The sequence below is a fragment of the Phoca vitulina genome, unplaced genomic scaffold, assembly GCF_004348235.1.
Source record: "Phoca vitulina isolate PV1807 unplaced genomic scaffold, GSC_HSeal_1.0 scaffold59, whole genome shotgun sequence".
Taxonomy (NCBI): Eukaryota; Metazoa; Chordata; class Mammalia; order Carnivora; family Phocidae; genus Phoca; species Phoca vitulina.
The window spans coordinates 6,496,568-6,512,783 of record NW_022589762.1 but is presented as its reverse complement, the minus strand read 5'-3'; the positions used below and the strand labels follow the sequence as shown (position 1 = coordinate 6,512,783).

Sequence of the window (16,216 nt, the reverse complement as noted above, 5' to 3'; positions counted from 1 at the left end):
CTTCCCAGTGGGGAAGGGCTTGGGGGAGCCACTCTGTCTTCCTCAGGCCTGCGTCTGTGGGTGGGTGTGGCCATCACCACAGGGATCCCTCTGGGACTCGGGAGCACCTTCCTTCCACTTGAGCTTTTACCTCTCAGAACGACAAACCCACCGAAAATGATACAGACGAATACGATAGCTAAGAAAGGAGAGGAAGGGAAGGAAGAAGGAACTATCTCGAATGCTTGCCCTATGCTAGGAAGTCCACAGTGGTTATTTAGCTGAGTCCTCATGATAGCCCTGTGAGTTAGCAAGAATCCCCACGTGACTTTCTCACCCTAGGAACCCCAGGCTCCGGAGAGCCTTCAAAGCCTGGCCCCCAGTCACAAGGAAGGGAGGACCTAGGATTTGAACCCAGGTCTGACTCCGAAGTGCGAGCATTTTCCAATTCCTCATGCAGCTCCGGGAGGGGCCCCCAGAGAAGGGAGGAAGCCATGCGCCCAGAGGATCTCTAGTGAGAAGTTCTCTTCTGTCTGTAGATTATTCATGTTCCATTTCAGCTGGCTTCTGGGTAACCATACAATTATTCTGTTACAAATAGTTAAAACATTTTTTCCTATATGCCTAAAAGGATGAAAACCACTTACAGAAAGCAAAACAAAAACCATAGCCAAAAAAAAAAAAAAAAAAAAAATCCAACCCTTAACCCCAAACCCCAAAACAACAAATGTGCTGAAAAGAGACTTCCAAAACTAAAATTGCCAGGTTTGTTGTTACTGTTCCGGGACCGTGACCTTGGAGCAAATCGGAGTTCTAATTGGCAAAAGTGACAGTAGAGAAAAGCGAGCAAGTCTCCGACAGTGAACTTGCTGGCCAGAATCAAGTGCGGCGCTCAAAGCTACCGTGTGTCCTTCCAGCGGACGTGCCAACAGCGCATTTAATGAACTAATCAAACATGAAGTATACCAGAAGGGGGAGGGGCATCACTGTGTCTACACACAACTCTGACAGCATCTGATTTTAACAAGTTTACTAAAACGACAGCCATGGCCTTGACAAATACTGAATGCAGAATACTGGTGTACATAGATTTTACAGAGCGTCTCCCGAGAGCCGGGTCACAAGATAAGGTTTAACAGATGGGAGAGGCCTGAGGGAAGGCAAGCACACGGATTTTATTGAGAAAAAAGCTTATATACTGTAGGGTTGCTGAAGTTTAATAAATAAAGGTCAACTTATAATATATAAAAACAATATAAACATTTATATGCTACATGCATATCATATAATTTAAAGTAATAATTTATATATGGGGAGAGATGCCAATTTATGTTCTTCCGATTTTTCTCGACAAGGCACACACGCAGGAGGTGTCTATCCGTATCCATCGCCAGCCCACAAGTTTATTGTTTTCTGACGTCAGTGCTCGGACGTAGGTCTGGGACGTTTTGCACTGAGAGTTCCAGTGTTTATCGTCAATCCCCCTGCAACCGTTCTTGACAGGCCTGGCTTCTTTACATCGTGTCTCATAAAAATATTGTTTGACGGGAGAGTTGCCGGTTTTGATCTCCCCCAGCACCGTGACCTGGTGTCCCCGAATGTCGATGGCCGATGACTTGTCGGTTACCCACAGACTCTCGCTGTCGCATACGGAGTACTCCCCCCGGTGACTCTTGTGCTCGGCGTACCTCTTCCTCCGTGACGTTCTGTTGGCGGCCACGGGGCTGCCCACGTAATCCTCCATGAGATACAAGGGAGGGGGCTCCAGGGGGGTGCTGTCACTCAGCAGGACCCGGGGCGAGCTGTAACGTCTCTGCTGCCGTAACAGCTCTGTGTCCATCGCAGTCACGGGCTGGAATTCCGACTTGGCCAGCTCGCCCTGCTCCGGCCTGGGGGGGGCCCCTGCTTTGGGCAGGGTGCTCTGGTAGTTCTCCTTAACGTCCACCATCTGCTTGGAGAGCTTGTTTTTCAAGATATCTGCCTGGATCAGCTTAATAATCAGGGAATTTAGCGAGTCTTCAGGCAGACTCCTTTGATCCATGCTGTTACCTTGGATGCCACGGAGATACGCGAGAAATATCACATAAAACAAGATGGACATCACCTTGTTCACCTGTAAGATCTGGAAAGGAAACACAGGGGTTAATGGCAGGCTGAGGCAGCTGAATCCATGTCATTGTGGGTTGAGTAACCCTGTGAGAGGCAGCAAGAACACCCAGCTCCTCTCTGATGTCCAGAGACCAGGGTTGTCCATCTCTTTCCTCAGGAAATACTGCCTCCGTACGAGTCCTTTGAATCTCTAAAGTGCCTTTTCCTCCTAGACTTCCACGTGCCTCTCCCTCAATAATCTTTCCCCTCGCATGGTGGCTGTGTGCTAGGAAATGGGGAGTGCATGTGTGTGTGTGTGTCTGTGTGTGCGTGCGCACGCACGTTTGTGTATCTTGTGCTCGTGAATGACAGAGAGGGCAAAATAATTTTTTTTTTTAAACTAAATAAACCAAAAACATGAGTGGCAAGGTCTTCAGTATAGAAGAGCTAGGGCTGTCCCCAGGACCCGGGCCCCCAAGAGCCTCCAAGGCAGAGGGAAGAGGAAACTCGCACTTAGGACTTTCCTAGACAGAAATCCCCCCAGGGCATCTGCATTTGAGGTCTGCGCTTATCTGCAGACTTCTGTTGTGTGTGGATGACGTCCTGCCACTTCTTTAGATATCACTTGAGCCTGAGAAGACCACAGTCCACTCCACCTTGGCAAATTATGAAGTTGTACCTGAAAATTATAAAGGCATATTGGCATTCTTTTAGCAACAGGAGCAGAATTGCAATGGTCTTAAGGAACATAGCTCTACCGCCCTCCCCCACACCTAATGCAGCGTCTGGGTCTCTGGAAGGCATACCCCGAGGCTGGGGACGGGTCAGCTGCCTGCACACTGCAGCATCAGAACGGGCTCATCCCTGGCCAGGCCCCGTCTGGTGGGGCTGTTCTCCGCCCTTGTAATGAGCACGGGGGCTGCTCCCTACTCTGTGAGGGCCTGGCCGAGCTCTCTAATGGACATGCCTCACCAGGGCGCCCAACTGCTTCCCAGAGACCCCTCCCCGCCAGAGCACTACCTGCAGAAGTTGGAGGCACAGCAATAACTGACTCAAGGTAACGGGCTGGACTTGCCCTGAACAGCAAGATTCCTTTTTTTGTTTTTTCTTGTTTGGCCTTTTAATGTGAAGTTTCTAGTACACAATGTTTCTTTTGGGGGCTGCATTTTCATTTTGCTATCTCTTCATTTAAATGGTACTTGAACCCATCCACACTCTCCTTCTGTTGCCAGAGCAGAACCTCGACACAGGGTTTCTGTTGGGTCCTTATGGGATTATAGGGCTGATCTCCAGATACCTTTCTGGCTGGTCTCTCCCTCACTAGAGCAAAGCCCAGCTTTTCTGAAGGTTGGTGCTGGACGGGGACTCTTCAGGCAGGGAGGGCTGGCAGCAGGAGCGATCTCCACTTGCACTCTGTGATCTACACCACCCCCGTGGGGTAGCCAAACCTTAGTTACCATTACTACCACCTCACTGGCCCCCAGGGGCTCACGGTTTCCTCTTTAAGGCTCTAAGCATGGAAAATAAAAGCCCTTCCCTCCGTTCACCTTTGGTATTTGCAGAGAGACTTTAGTAAATCCAGGGGGAAAACAGAAGGGAAATAAACAAGAGAGACACAGGAATCAGAGAAGCGGCCCTGCTTACCAAGTACCCATGTCTGAGCTTGCCCACGCTAACTTGCTCCCGGGACTTCCAGATGCAGCCTCTTTCCCCGTCTTGTCTGAAGTACTGCTCTCTTGTCCCCAAAGGCCAGCAATGCTGCAGGCACTTTGCTCCAACTTCCTCTTCCTGGCTCTTGGCCCACCTCTTTGATAAGGGGATCATCTTCCTTCCATGGGAAGCACTTTTGTGGACAACTGACTCCTTCAAGGTCAAAGCCAAGAGAAGGATTCTAGCTTCGCTGCCCACCCCTAGAGACTGCTCTAAGAATCCTATTACCCTAAGAAAGTGGTTCCCACAGGATAACTACTCTCCCTCCCATTCTGCATATAACTGACAATTCCTTCCATGTTGCAGGTCCAACAAAATGAATCTTGAACACACAATGTATGGCATGCATGCAACTAGAATTGCATGCCCTTTCTCCCCTCTCCAAACGGAATACAGCTGCAATAAAGCAATTTGGGACTAAGAGTCTATCAGAAAACAATTTATTAAATCCTCCCAAAGCCCGGCCACTGTAAGCTAAGAATACACAGGGTACCTGCTCATGGGGAAATAGATCAAGGATGGTCAGCGAGGGGAGGTCTCAGAGGGAATGAGAACTGATGCACAGATTAGCCAGGAATGACAAGGGTGCATGGACAGGAAGAAAGACGGATGGTGCCAGTGGACTGGGGCTACAGAGGGAAGCGTCTTTATGGCTGGGGCCTGAACAGGAACCAAAGGGTTTAAGGGGTAGAAGAGCCATATAAAGGAAGCATTGAATCCAGCTCCTTCATTGTATAGATGAGGAAAACCTAACTGCAGTTGAAGGAGGAAGAGAAATGCACAGGGTAGAGGGATCCTCTGCACTCCCTGCCCAGCTGCCCTTTTCGTCAGATTACAGCTGGGCGAGCACACCCCGGCCCCAGCCCATTTGCTCTTCCAAAGCTGCCTGAACAAGCTTTAGGAGCCGTGTGCATGTTCCCTTCCGCTGGCACACTTTCCTCACCTCTCCTGTTGAAATTACACTCATTCTTCAGTGCCCACTTGGAAAGCGAGGCCCCCAAAAGCAGGCCCGCCAAAAGCAGCAACCACTACTTCCTTTGCATTCCTGTGGCATGTTTCCAATTGGCTGTGGCGGCAGGTATGACAAGCCTCAGGGCTCTCCGTGCTTTACTCACTAGATTCCCTCTCCTCCAAGGCCAGGAGCCCCTTCCCGCCTGTGCCTCCCCACTGCGTCCAGGCCACGGTGAATACACGGTGGAGGTTAAGGTCTGGGTGCAGGGAGGCGGGGACAGAAGTTGAAGTCAGAAAAGCGACCTAATTTGGAGGGCCTCATGTGGAAATAATTTAGAGGCAAGGTGGTGGCAGGAGGGGTGACTGCATTTGAGCCAACACTCCAAGCCCCCTGGGTGCATGCTCCATTGTCCCATCAGACCTCACTTACAGAACACATATTTGAAGATAAAATTCTTAAGAATTTCAAAATGACAACCACAAAGCATTAAACCCTGAGTGTGGGGTCCCCTTCTTGAGTGCAGGGCCTGGGGCGATGGGCACTGGCAGCACACCCGTGAAGCCAGCCCTGGCTGCAGGAGCTAGAATGTTCCATTTTGGTGAAATTGTATGAAGGTAAGAGTAGAAAACCATTTTTGGTCAAGAGGAAGGGGCAAAGCCTACTGAGTGCTGCATGGGAGGGGGGGCATGTTCAGAGCTGTGGGCAGGAGCCATAACTTCAGCTGCAGTCTGGTGGGGAGAGCCTGGGGATGCGCAAAATGAAAAGGTTCTCATGACGACCCGCTTTCCTCCTCTGGGCAGTGGCAACCAAGAAATGTGGGAACCAAGGGCGCCTGGGTGGTTGAGTCAGTTAAGTGTCTGCCTTCGGTTCAGGTCATGATCTCAGGATCCTGGGATGGAGCCCCGCATCAGGATCCCTATTCAGCGGGCAGTCTGCTTCTCCCTCTGCCCCTCACCCCACTCATGCTCTCTCTCTTTATCTCTCTCAAATAAATAAATAAAAAATCTTGAAAAAAAAAGAAAGAAATATGGAAACTAAATGGGGCAGTGGGAGAAGTCAGGATCATCAGGATGGAACATTATATCATGGATACGGCTCAGAATTGCCAGAGCATGCTGATTATAAAAAGCAGAATAACGTGTAGTTGATTTTATTACTATTTTTAGTTTCTGTCCAGACAATACTCACTGCTGCACCTAGGCGGACCGCTCCTACCACCCCACCTAGCTGTGCACTGCCGCTGGGAGCCCAAGGCATCGAGTGGGTTAGAACCCAGGTCTCCTGACTCTTTTAGACAACTCTGCCCCTCTCGGGTCCCAAGCACAGAAACTCAACACAGAGGGGCGCCTGGGGGGCTTAGTCTTTAAGCGTCTGCCTTCGGCTCAGGTCATGATCCCAGGGTCCTGGGATCGAGCCCCGCATCAGGCTCCCTGCTCAGTGGGAAGCCTGCTTCTCCCTCTCCCACTCCCCCTGCTTGTGTTCCCTCTCTCACTGTGTCTCTCTCTGTCAAATAAATAAATAAAATCTTAAAAAAAAAAAAACAACTCATCACAAAAAAATCAGGCCACATGGGTGGAGGTGGGGGTGAGACACACATGAAAAATTAATAATGTAAGAAAGTTTCCAAATGCCTCTTAGCATTGGTCCTACCCATTTCTGGAGCTCCGCTGTTTTTACCATCAAATCCAAAACCTTACCATGATACTTGAGAGCAAGCTGTGGGAATAAATCATCTGTAGACTGGTAAGGGTTTCTAACCCACTTGTAAGGCTGCATGAAAACCCAGCAGGGGAGCCTGTGGCTACCACCTTGATAATCTGCTTGTAGCTTTCTCATGGTGAGCAAGTCCAAGAATGTTGCTACTAGACCTCTCCAAAACACAGATGTTTGAAGCTGGAAAGGACCCTGTGTAAACCCCTCATTTTTACAAGTAAGGAAACAGGTCCGGTGTGGGGACGGAGGGAGTCATCTAAGATTAGACTCCTCAGTAATGGCAGAAAGTGACAGAGGACACCCTGTTCTAAAGCTCAATAAATAAATGGGGCTTGTGCATCAGCAACATTATTGTGAGGGGTTAATAATGAAATCTACATGAGAGCTCTTAGCACAGTATCTGGCATGTAGCGGTACCCTGGGAATGTTCGTTGAACGTGAATTTGCGTTCTCCGTGCATCAGAGTTGCTGCACGCCTGTCCACGCACACACACGAGGTACCAAGCAGCTGAAGTCAGGAATTCCTTTTCCGCATACAGCCCACAGCAATCTGCACCAACACAGAGCTTTCTCCCAAATGCCACTGCTAGCAAGTGCTTGGATCTCAGACCAGCCACACGAGTTGTGGGAGAAGAAAAGATTATTGCAAACTGGAAGCACAGAGAAGAGGAAAATCTCAAAAGCAAACAAGCACGGGAACGTGTAAAGTGTTGTTTCTGAATAAACTGGGGGCAAGAAGAGCCTAGATCTGATCTCTGGCTCCTTCTGGTCACCAGAACCTGCATCTTCCACCCCTGGGCTTTCCCCAGAAGGCTAGTTCCCTGGAGTGGGGAGTGAAGAAAGGAAGGCCGTCCTGGCTTGACCCAGGCAAGACATGTCAGTGAATTTTTCAATTTAGAAGGACCTCTATGTTCGTTCTCTTTTGGTCACTGTTAATAGCGACCCCCATCTAAGCATCCTGTTGTGTTATCATTGGCTGTATGTCTTCTCTTGGCTGAGGGGCCATGCCTTCTTCATCCACACGTGCCCGCTGCCTATCACGGGGCTGGTCCATTGCAGAGTCTCAATGTCTACTTAGTGAATGAGTGCCTACCACAATCGAGACCTGCCCAAGACACTGCTCACTGGCCTGAGATCCTGGATGGGCTTCTGCCAAGCCTGGTCTGGAAGCCACTCAACTCTGCCTCCTTTTCCCAAAGAAAATACAAGGCCTGGCTCTGAAGTAGGCCACGGTCCCTAGGCTCTTCTTGGCTATAATTGGAAAAAGACCTGTTAAAGACCTCAGTAAAACCCCCTTCCTACACTCTCCCCAGTGCCCATTTCCCCTGCTCGGAGTTTTCCAAGATCCTGACCAACTAGCAGATGCTATTTTCCTCACTTAGAAATGCTTTCCCACATATGGTGTTTTCTCAGTCCCTGGAGCAACATTCCTACAAGGTTTCACCATCCCTCAAAATACTCAAAAGAGAGCAATTTCTGATTTCTCCTTTCTGGCTCAGTTTACAACACACACACAGAGGGTTTTTGGGCAAAGCGGCTGAAATGGAAAAGAAAGCTGGATGGAGAGTGGGGTGGGACAGGACCTGAGCCCACAGCCACCCGTGTCTGTCCCCGTCACACACAAACACCTGGGGCACTCTCCTTTGAGTTCCAATTTACCTCTCCACGACTAGCTTCCCAGCACACGTGCCTCCTCCTGACCATGGACCTAGAGACCTTGTTTGCTGCCCGCGTGTGGAGTGAAGGTTTAGCCTGGTTGGAGTGGGGGCATCAGGAACAAAAATGCGATGTGCCAGGGACCGACATACATTAACTCTTTAATCTCGGTAACAGCTCCTGTGAGGTAGGTACCAACATTCCCCATTTCAGATGGGGAGACTGAGGCACAAGACGGTTAATAACCAGCTAACAAGCAGAAGAGCCAGGATTTGATCACAGTCTGGCTCTGGAATTGATGCCCTTACGGATTATGCTATGGGGTCTGTCTGTCCCTGCTCTCGAACATTCCAGAGAGTTTATTTCCAGAGGAAGTTCAAGTTCCAAGGCTGGAACCAAGGCAGCTGCAGGTCGAGCACCTCCCTGGGAATCCTCAGCTCTGGGCAGAATTTCTAGGTGTTTGAGGACATCACTCCTGTTTCTTCCTCCGCATATTCCCTGTGAAAGTGAACAAACTGTTGTCCCCCTTAGGCCCGATGTCCTCCAAGACCTGTCCCTCTGTGGGTCGGCCAGTTCCTCTGCAGGTCTGCCATCCCTGCAGAGGCCATGTGTTGTAGTGGACGGAGCACCAGATGCACTATCTCAAGGCTTGGTGTTGGTGCCAGCACTGGAAATGAGGGTGACTTACAAATAAGGCATAGAGGTTGTGCTCTAGCTGTCCTCAGGGAAGAGGCATGAGATCAAGGTGGAACCACTTTTTAATGTGCCAAGTTTTTAATATGCAAATTCAAGAGATTTCATTATTTCTGGTACGGCCACATCCTCTGGAGGCAAATGCATTTCTCTGGCTGGATTAACAAGGACACTGTCCAGCTGTATCCAGAGGGCCTAAATCTTTGGAGAATTCCTGCAGCTATGACATGGTCTCTGACTAATGCTAAGGGCCCCAAAGACTACATCCTGCCAGATAACCCTAGTATCTTGTTCAGGGACTGGAAAGGGGGAGAGGTGGGAAAGCGATAGATTTAAAATAGAATGACAAAAAGGAAAGGAATGTGGTGGAAATATTAAACTAAGGCCATATAGAATACTGGCTAAGCTCGCTCCCCATATCTTAATTAATTCAAATTGGCTTTGTTCGGAACCCGGGTCCCGAGGCCTGAAAATTAGTCAGGGGGGCCATATGAAGATGTTCTGACCCATGACAAGGCTGGTTGCTGGGAGAGAGAGATCCTGGTGGAGCCTCCACTGGGGATTGGTCTGGTCTTGGTTAATCTCTTTATTAATGATCCGGAAGCAGGAGAGAGGAAAAAGTGGCAGATTAATTAAAATGCACAGATGACGCTCAAAGGGAAGGTGCTAGAAACACCAGTGAGGACAGACCAATTATTCCCCAGCACCCGTGGGGGTTGGCAGCCCGGAAATAGCACGATGAGATTCAAACTGAAAACACGTAGGTTAACTCACTGGGGGCAAGATGAATCCAAAACCAACAAGGGAGGGAAATGCTTGTAAAAGGATGAAGGGAAGGAGCGACTTGGAATGGCTACAAGGAGTAAATGAGAAATGAACTCACATGACTAGGGCTGTGTGGGTTTCCATGGCCCCGCCTTCTTCCCCTATAGTATAGCCCTACGGGTCTTTCCTAAATCCCACCTCATTCACTCTGAGCACGACTCTGGAGTGGTGGCCACTCTTATGTTCCCTGTCTTATGAAGCACAAAAGTACATAAGTTGAGCTTCAGAGAGGGCAAGAAATAGAACCAAGATTGGAGAGCAAGTGGATGGCTGTCACCAAAAGATGCCGACCAGCATGCTCTGCATTCCCCCAAACCGGAAGTGAACCGTGACCGGAGGAAGGAAGAGCTCCTCTCTGTGCTTCACTTGGTGACATCTCGTTTAAGAGCCCTGATCCCTGGGCAGAACCCACACCTATACAGTCAAAACCGGCGAGAGCAGAGGCAGGGAGATGGACTGCTCTCCTCTTCCTCTGGTTAAAGTACTTAACTCCAGGTTCAGAAATTGTCTGACACGGACAACACTTGGCCTGAGATCTGGGATAGGACAAGGTCCTCAACTTTCAGGGGCTGCTGGCTTCCCAGGGGAAACAAGGCACACAGTCAACAGGGAAGGCCTATTCTAGAACAAAATGAAACAAAACAGAGGGCCTCAAAAAGTTTCCTCGCCTCCCTCAAAAAGAAATTTCTGAAACTGGTCCCCCTTGGAAGCCTGAAAATGAGGAAGACAGATTCCAGAATGGACAAGGAGCCCACATCCAAAAACCAAGCTCGATGCCCTGAGATGGAAGTTGAAAGCTGTGAGTTTGCTTTGCACAGCTGTTGGAAGAGGAATTCTATATTGTTCAAAGCATACCCTCCTCTCTGGCCCCAAGGCAGCGAAAGATGGAAGGTGTGGCATATGTCAAAACAATGCGCTTCAGCAGCTCCAGGAGCAAGGTAGTACAGTTCTTCTCCAGGCCATGGAAGCCTCCGGCGTGGCCCTGTCTTGGCAAAGAGATCTGAAAGGAGCTTGGTATGCCAACACAAGCCCCAGGAAATCCAGATTTACTTTATCCTTTGCATACTACATACTCTCATTTCATGGCCAGAGGGTGGACAAGGAAGGATCTGCAGAGAAAATCTGAGTCAACCCAGCTACTGGCCATAATGGCATGTATTTATACATTTAGTTTCTTTGTTCTGGGCACTAACACTGATCCATCACTGTGCATAAAAGTGTGCATGCATGGACTTGTGTGCGTGCGTGCATGGGCACCAACACACACACACACACACACACACACACACACACACACACACACACACCATAGTCCCCAAGATGAGGATGTGTCACAGCCAGGCTCTTTCTAAATTATTGTGTCATTTAATATCCTAAGACATTTTGATTTTGGTTTTGTTTTCTGCATCGGGAGAAACCCCATTTTCCGAGTGTGCAAACACACAAGAGAAGGTCACTTCAGTTATACGGACAGTTGGGGGTACAGCTGGAATTCAACCCTTAGCATCAGAGAATAACTGTCCAAGTCAACCTTCTGCTTTAATGTTGGAGTTGGGTTTATGTGTCAGAAATCTGCATCACCTGCAAAATGCTATACAGCTGTAAGTTAATATTATTACAAGGTAGGGGCTGCTGAGTAACTGATCTTTTTTTTTAAGATTTTATTTATTTATTTGACAGAGAGAGACACAGCGAGAGAGGGAACACAAGCAGGAGGAGTGGGAGAGGGAGAAGCAGGCTTCCCGCGGAGCAGGGAGCCCGACGCGGGGCTCGATCCCAGGACCCTGGGATCATGACCTGAGCTGAAGGAAGACACTTAACACCTGAGCCACCCAGGCGCCCCATGATCTTTAATAAATATAATAATGATGATGATGATGATAAATTATTTATCTAGTCCACCCAGCCAAGGATGGGTCTCAAAATGGCAGAAAAAGAAGTTGGCTTCATCTCGAGAGCTGGAAGCCGAGGGAAATCCCGAAGCACAACTTCCATTCACACTCTGGATGCCTCTTCCAAACCAAGACCGCAGCTGACTTGGCAACGCCCAAACCTTTGTGCATCAACCAGAGTAGCAGCAGTGAGAACGGGATCAACCCAAACCATAATGGTTTGGCCCCATGAGGACTTGGCTGCAGTGTGGTCAGATGGCAGCCTTTCTCCTCCAGGCTTGGTGATCGGGCCTGCGTCAAATATAGCCTCTGTCCCCCTCTTAGGCTCCCTGCTGGCCCCGCAGCCAACCTCCTTTCATGAGGATGAGGGATTGGCAAATGGTGCGGGGCTATCTTTGGCCTAGATCCCCACTCCAGGAAACTGTGAAGTCTGAAGACTCCCCATGCCACGGCTTCCTCCTACTCTTCTGGGCGTCTCTCCTCTCTGCTCAGCCTGGCCGCCATCATTCACCTGAACACCCTGACAGACCAGGAAACCAAGGCCCGAGAGACATCTATGTGACTTCCTGAGCCTCTTCTCGCCCACTTGTAAAGTGATGGTGGGATGTGCACACAGGAAGAAAATCAATCTCCCACCCAAACCGGAGTGTGCAGTAGGCACTTCATAAACATTATGACTCCAATCCCAAACAGTCTACGGCTCTCTTTCTGGGCAGCTGGGTGAGACTGAAAACCAACCCAGAGCTTGTCCTCTGAAAGCAATTTTGGCACCAACACTCTGAACCCAAAGCTGTCTTTAATCACAGACACAGTCATAATAATCGCTTGTAATAACAGCTAGCATCTACTGAGCCGTGCCATATGCTAGGGACTTTGTGGGACACTTTACATGGATTATCTCAATTAATCCTCACAGATACGATTATTATCCCCACTTTTCAGTTGAGGAAACTGAGGCTCAGAGGGATTAAGGCATGTTATCAGCGATCACACATCAACTGAGAGGCAGAGCCAGGGTGTGAAACCCTGTCTGGGTGACCCCGGGGGCCTTGCTTACAGCCAATACTGCCTAACACCTCCTAGTTCATTCCAAAGAGTCTAAGAACCTGCCACTTGCTTGCAGTGAACTAGGCTGTGAGTGCCATGCTGGTATATTAATGCTTCTTTCCTTTTTAGAGAAAGGGACATCCAAGACAGGGCCTCTGAAATGTGAAGAGTACGTTTCACAGTCTAAGCTTGGTGTCACCAATTCATAGTGGCTGAAAAATATACCGACACCACTTAGGGCTATAGGGCTCATTTATATACCCCCTAGCTTCCCAGTAGGTAAAATGCTTCTTTCCTCCCTCCTTATTTGATGGTGAAGAAGACCAAGAACCCAGGGATTCTTTTTATAAATTGCTGGATTTTTTGAAGGTGAGATAGATTTCTGATTCTTTGGTTTTCTTTGTAGTATATTTGCAGTTGGCAAGGGGAAACAAAATAATGTGGACTCCTGGCACATTTCCTGCTCTGATTTATGAATAAAACCCAACTCAGCCACTAATGAGCTTTGTGGCAAAGGGAGAATCATTGCTCGTCTTAGGGTCTCAATTCCTGATGATATTTCTCCACAGGGTGCTACCGGTCTTTGGGCAGGGTAGTTCTTCATTGCTCAGTCTTGTACCCCACACATGAAGCTCTGGCCCCCATCTACGGAATGCCAGTCATGTCCCCCCAGTCACGGTGACAACGGGAAAAATGCACTCACACTCTTGGAATGCCATCTCATCTGGGGAGGTTTTATCCCTCCTGGTTAGGAATCACTTGATATAACGTTGGTGGACTAAAGCACTGGTTCTAAACCATTTTTGGATCATTGACCCTTTCCAGAATGTGATAGAAGCTAAAGCGTCTTTCCCCTAAGAAGCATACATGTGCGCATAAAAGAACAACCTCTCAGAAAATTTTCAAGGCAATTCAGACTCCCTGAAATCTCACCCAGAGGCCCAAAGATCCTAGGTGAAGAATTCTCGAACTAAAGAATATTCTTTTCACGTTTATTTATCCATTTGAGAGTGAGTGGGGGCAAGGGCAGAGGGGAGAGAACCTCAAGCAGACTCCCGCTGAGCATGGAGCCCAACGCAGGGCTTGATCTCAAGACCCATGAGATCATGACTGGGCCCAAACCAAGAGTCGGATGCTTTGACCGACGGAGCTACCCAGGCGCCCCTCAAACTGAAGAGTTTTAAAGGTTCTTTCTAACGGGAATACTCTTATTTTTCTACTACCCTCTGCCGACCCTGAGCCATTTCTTCACCAGACCAAATGATCCTCATCACTGGTCTCATTTTTGGGTCCACCCCATTTCTCTGTGTCACTTTGAAGCTGTGGAGCCAGGTACCCACAACCTAATCTACTCAGATTCTTGTAGCATGGGAAGGTTATGGCAGGAAAGTGACCTGCCCCAAATGAAACAACAAATTAGTCAAAGAGCCAGAAATAGAAGCCAGCTCTCCAGAGGACCAGCCCTGTGCTGCTCATTTGGAACCAACACAGGACACTGTATTTAAGAACACCAAGAGGGAAACCTGTCCACAAGGCTCACTGGCTGCAGAGCTTCCTCGAGGAGGCAGAGGGGCCCCATGTGAGCCTGACCAGCATGGCACCTTCAACACTACAGTGTGAGAGGGCTGAAGCGTTCATAACCTGACCCAGCCAGAGAGGTAGCCCACGGAAGCAGAATCCTTCCTTTCTTCTTCATTTCACAAATATCCTTGTCGCATCAGCACCATCCCTCACGTGATACCCATATTCCTCAAGGGCTTTGGGATTTTATGCATTTTCCTTTCCATGTCTGATCCTGCCATCATGCTGGATGGCCTCACGTCCACCCTGATGGCTTTTCCATCCCTTTGGTCTCCCTGTTCCTCAACGCCCCCAACACCATTATGTTGGAAAACCTCATTGTTTCTGAAGAGCTTCTCTGCATTCCAACCAACTGTCCTTATGATTCTAAGGATGCTGAACAACACATGCTCTGAGAGCACATGCTCTTGGAGGAAAAGCTGGTCACAGAACCCTGGAAGCTTGAGAGAGCTTTAAGCATAAGTAGAGGCTCTCTTGATATATCAGGTATTGAAAATGGGTCAATCTGCAAGAAGGTCTAGCTAGAAAATACACTGGGACCAGATATCACACAGAAGCATGTTGTTAGTTTAAAAACAGCTGCTCATTTCTGACACTCCTGTCTAGAGGTGCTGTCTACGTGCCCTCCCCTTGTATGTGGGTGCCTGTGGCAGTTTGACCAGTACAGTATAGCGAAGTCATGCTAGATGACTTCCAAGGCTAGGCCCTAAGAGGCCATGAAGCTTCCACCTGTTGTGGGAGCCCTGACCTACTGCGTGAGTCACCGGACAGTCCCAAGGCCAGCATGCTGGAGAGGCTCCCCTTGATGGTCTTCTAGCTGGCCCTGCTAAGGCGCAAGTCTTGCAAGTAAAACTGACCTAAATAATCCAGACCAGCCCATCAGCTAACTGAATACCACCAAGTAACCTCTGTTAAGGCCACATGGCACAGAAAAATCAGCCGGCCCAGCAGTCCCCAAGTTCCTGACCCACAAAATCACGAGAAATGCAAAAATGGTTGCATTTTATGCCACTAAGTTTGGGGTGGTTTGCTATATAGTGAAAATAAGCAAACACCCAGAGCTGGAAAAACTATATAGATTAAATGTGTCATTTGTTAGTGTCAAGGATGACATTTTATGAAATCTGCCCAGAAGCGTCTGAGTAAATTCCTGGAGGACAGACCTAAAATGGACCTCTAGGACCACTGCCAGCGCACTGCTGATGACTGGAGGCTGGAATTGTGAAGGGGAGGGGTCCCCTGGAGCCGCCAATCACCTGAGGGCGTGCTTCAGCTGGGGTGCCGCAGTCCCGATGGGCCTGACTGCAAAGTGGCAAAGGGGGGTGTGTATGTCTGAGTGTGAGTCTGTGTATATACCTCTGTGTGTGTGTCCATGTGAATATCTGTGTGGGTTGTGCACATCTGCATGTGAGTGTGTAATGTGTATGTATGTGTGTGTCTTTGTGAACATGTGTGTGTATGTCAGTGTGTGTGGTGTGTCTATGTGCGCATGTCTGTGTGAATATTTGTGTGTGTGATGTACGTGTTTGTGTGAATGTGTGTGTGCCTGTGCAGGTGTGTGGTGTGCGTGTCTGTGTGGATAGCTGTGTGTGTGTGTGTGTGTGTGCACACATGTGGTGTGTCTACGTGTCTTTATGAATATCTGTGTGTGGTGTGTATGTCCGTATGTCTGCATGAGTGTGTGGTATGTGTGTGTGTGTGAATACTTGTGTGAACGTGTGTGTGTGTGGTGTGTGTCTGCATGTGATTGTGTGGAGTGTGTGACTGTATGCATGTGTGTGTGTGTGTGCGCGCGCGCAGTATGCTGGGAGAGGGATGCTGACAAGGGGAGAAAACCCAAGCATTAAGAGGACTCCAAAGACGGGGGGCCCCCTCCCAGCTTGTAGTCACTGTGAGACCCTGGATAAGTCTTTCCCCCCCCCACCTTCCAGGCATCAGTTTGCTCTTCTAGAGTGAGGGGATCAGAATAAATCATCCTCAGATCATTCCAGTGCTATCAGTGTGCCCCCCAAAGGGGGTCTAAGGCAAGGCTCTGGGCTGATGCTCTCTTTCTGGCCCCCCTGCACACAGAGGATTGAGA

At 49.0% G+C, this 16,216-nt stretch overlaps 1 protein-coding gene across 1 annotated transcript in view; it reads right to left on the bottom strand.

Annotated features, from left to right (window-relative positions):
- Positions 1–1,039: 1,039 nt before the first annotated feature.
- The window catches only part of NTF3 (neurotrophin 3), a 66,389-nt gene continuing 51,212 nt past the window's right edge, over positions 1,040–16,216 (bottom strand). The window contains exon 2 of the mRNA XM_032390987.1: positions 1,040–2,101. Within this exon, the coding sequence (XP_032246878.1) occupies positions 1,307–2,101 (795 nt within the window). The 3' untranslated portion in view covers positions 1,040–1,306. The remainder of the gene's footprint in view (positions 2,102–16,216) is intronic.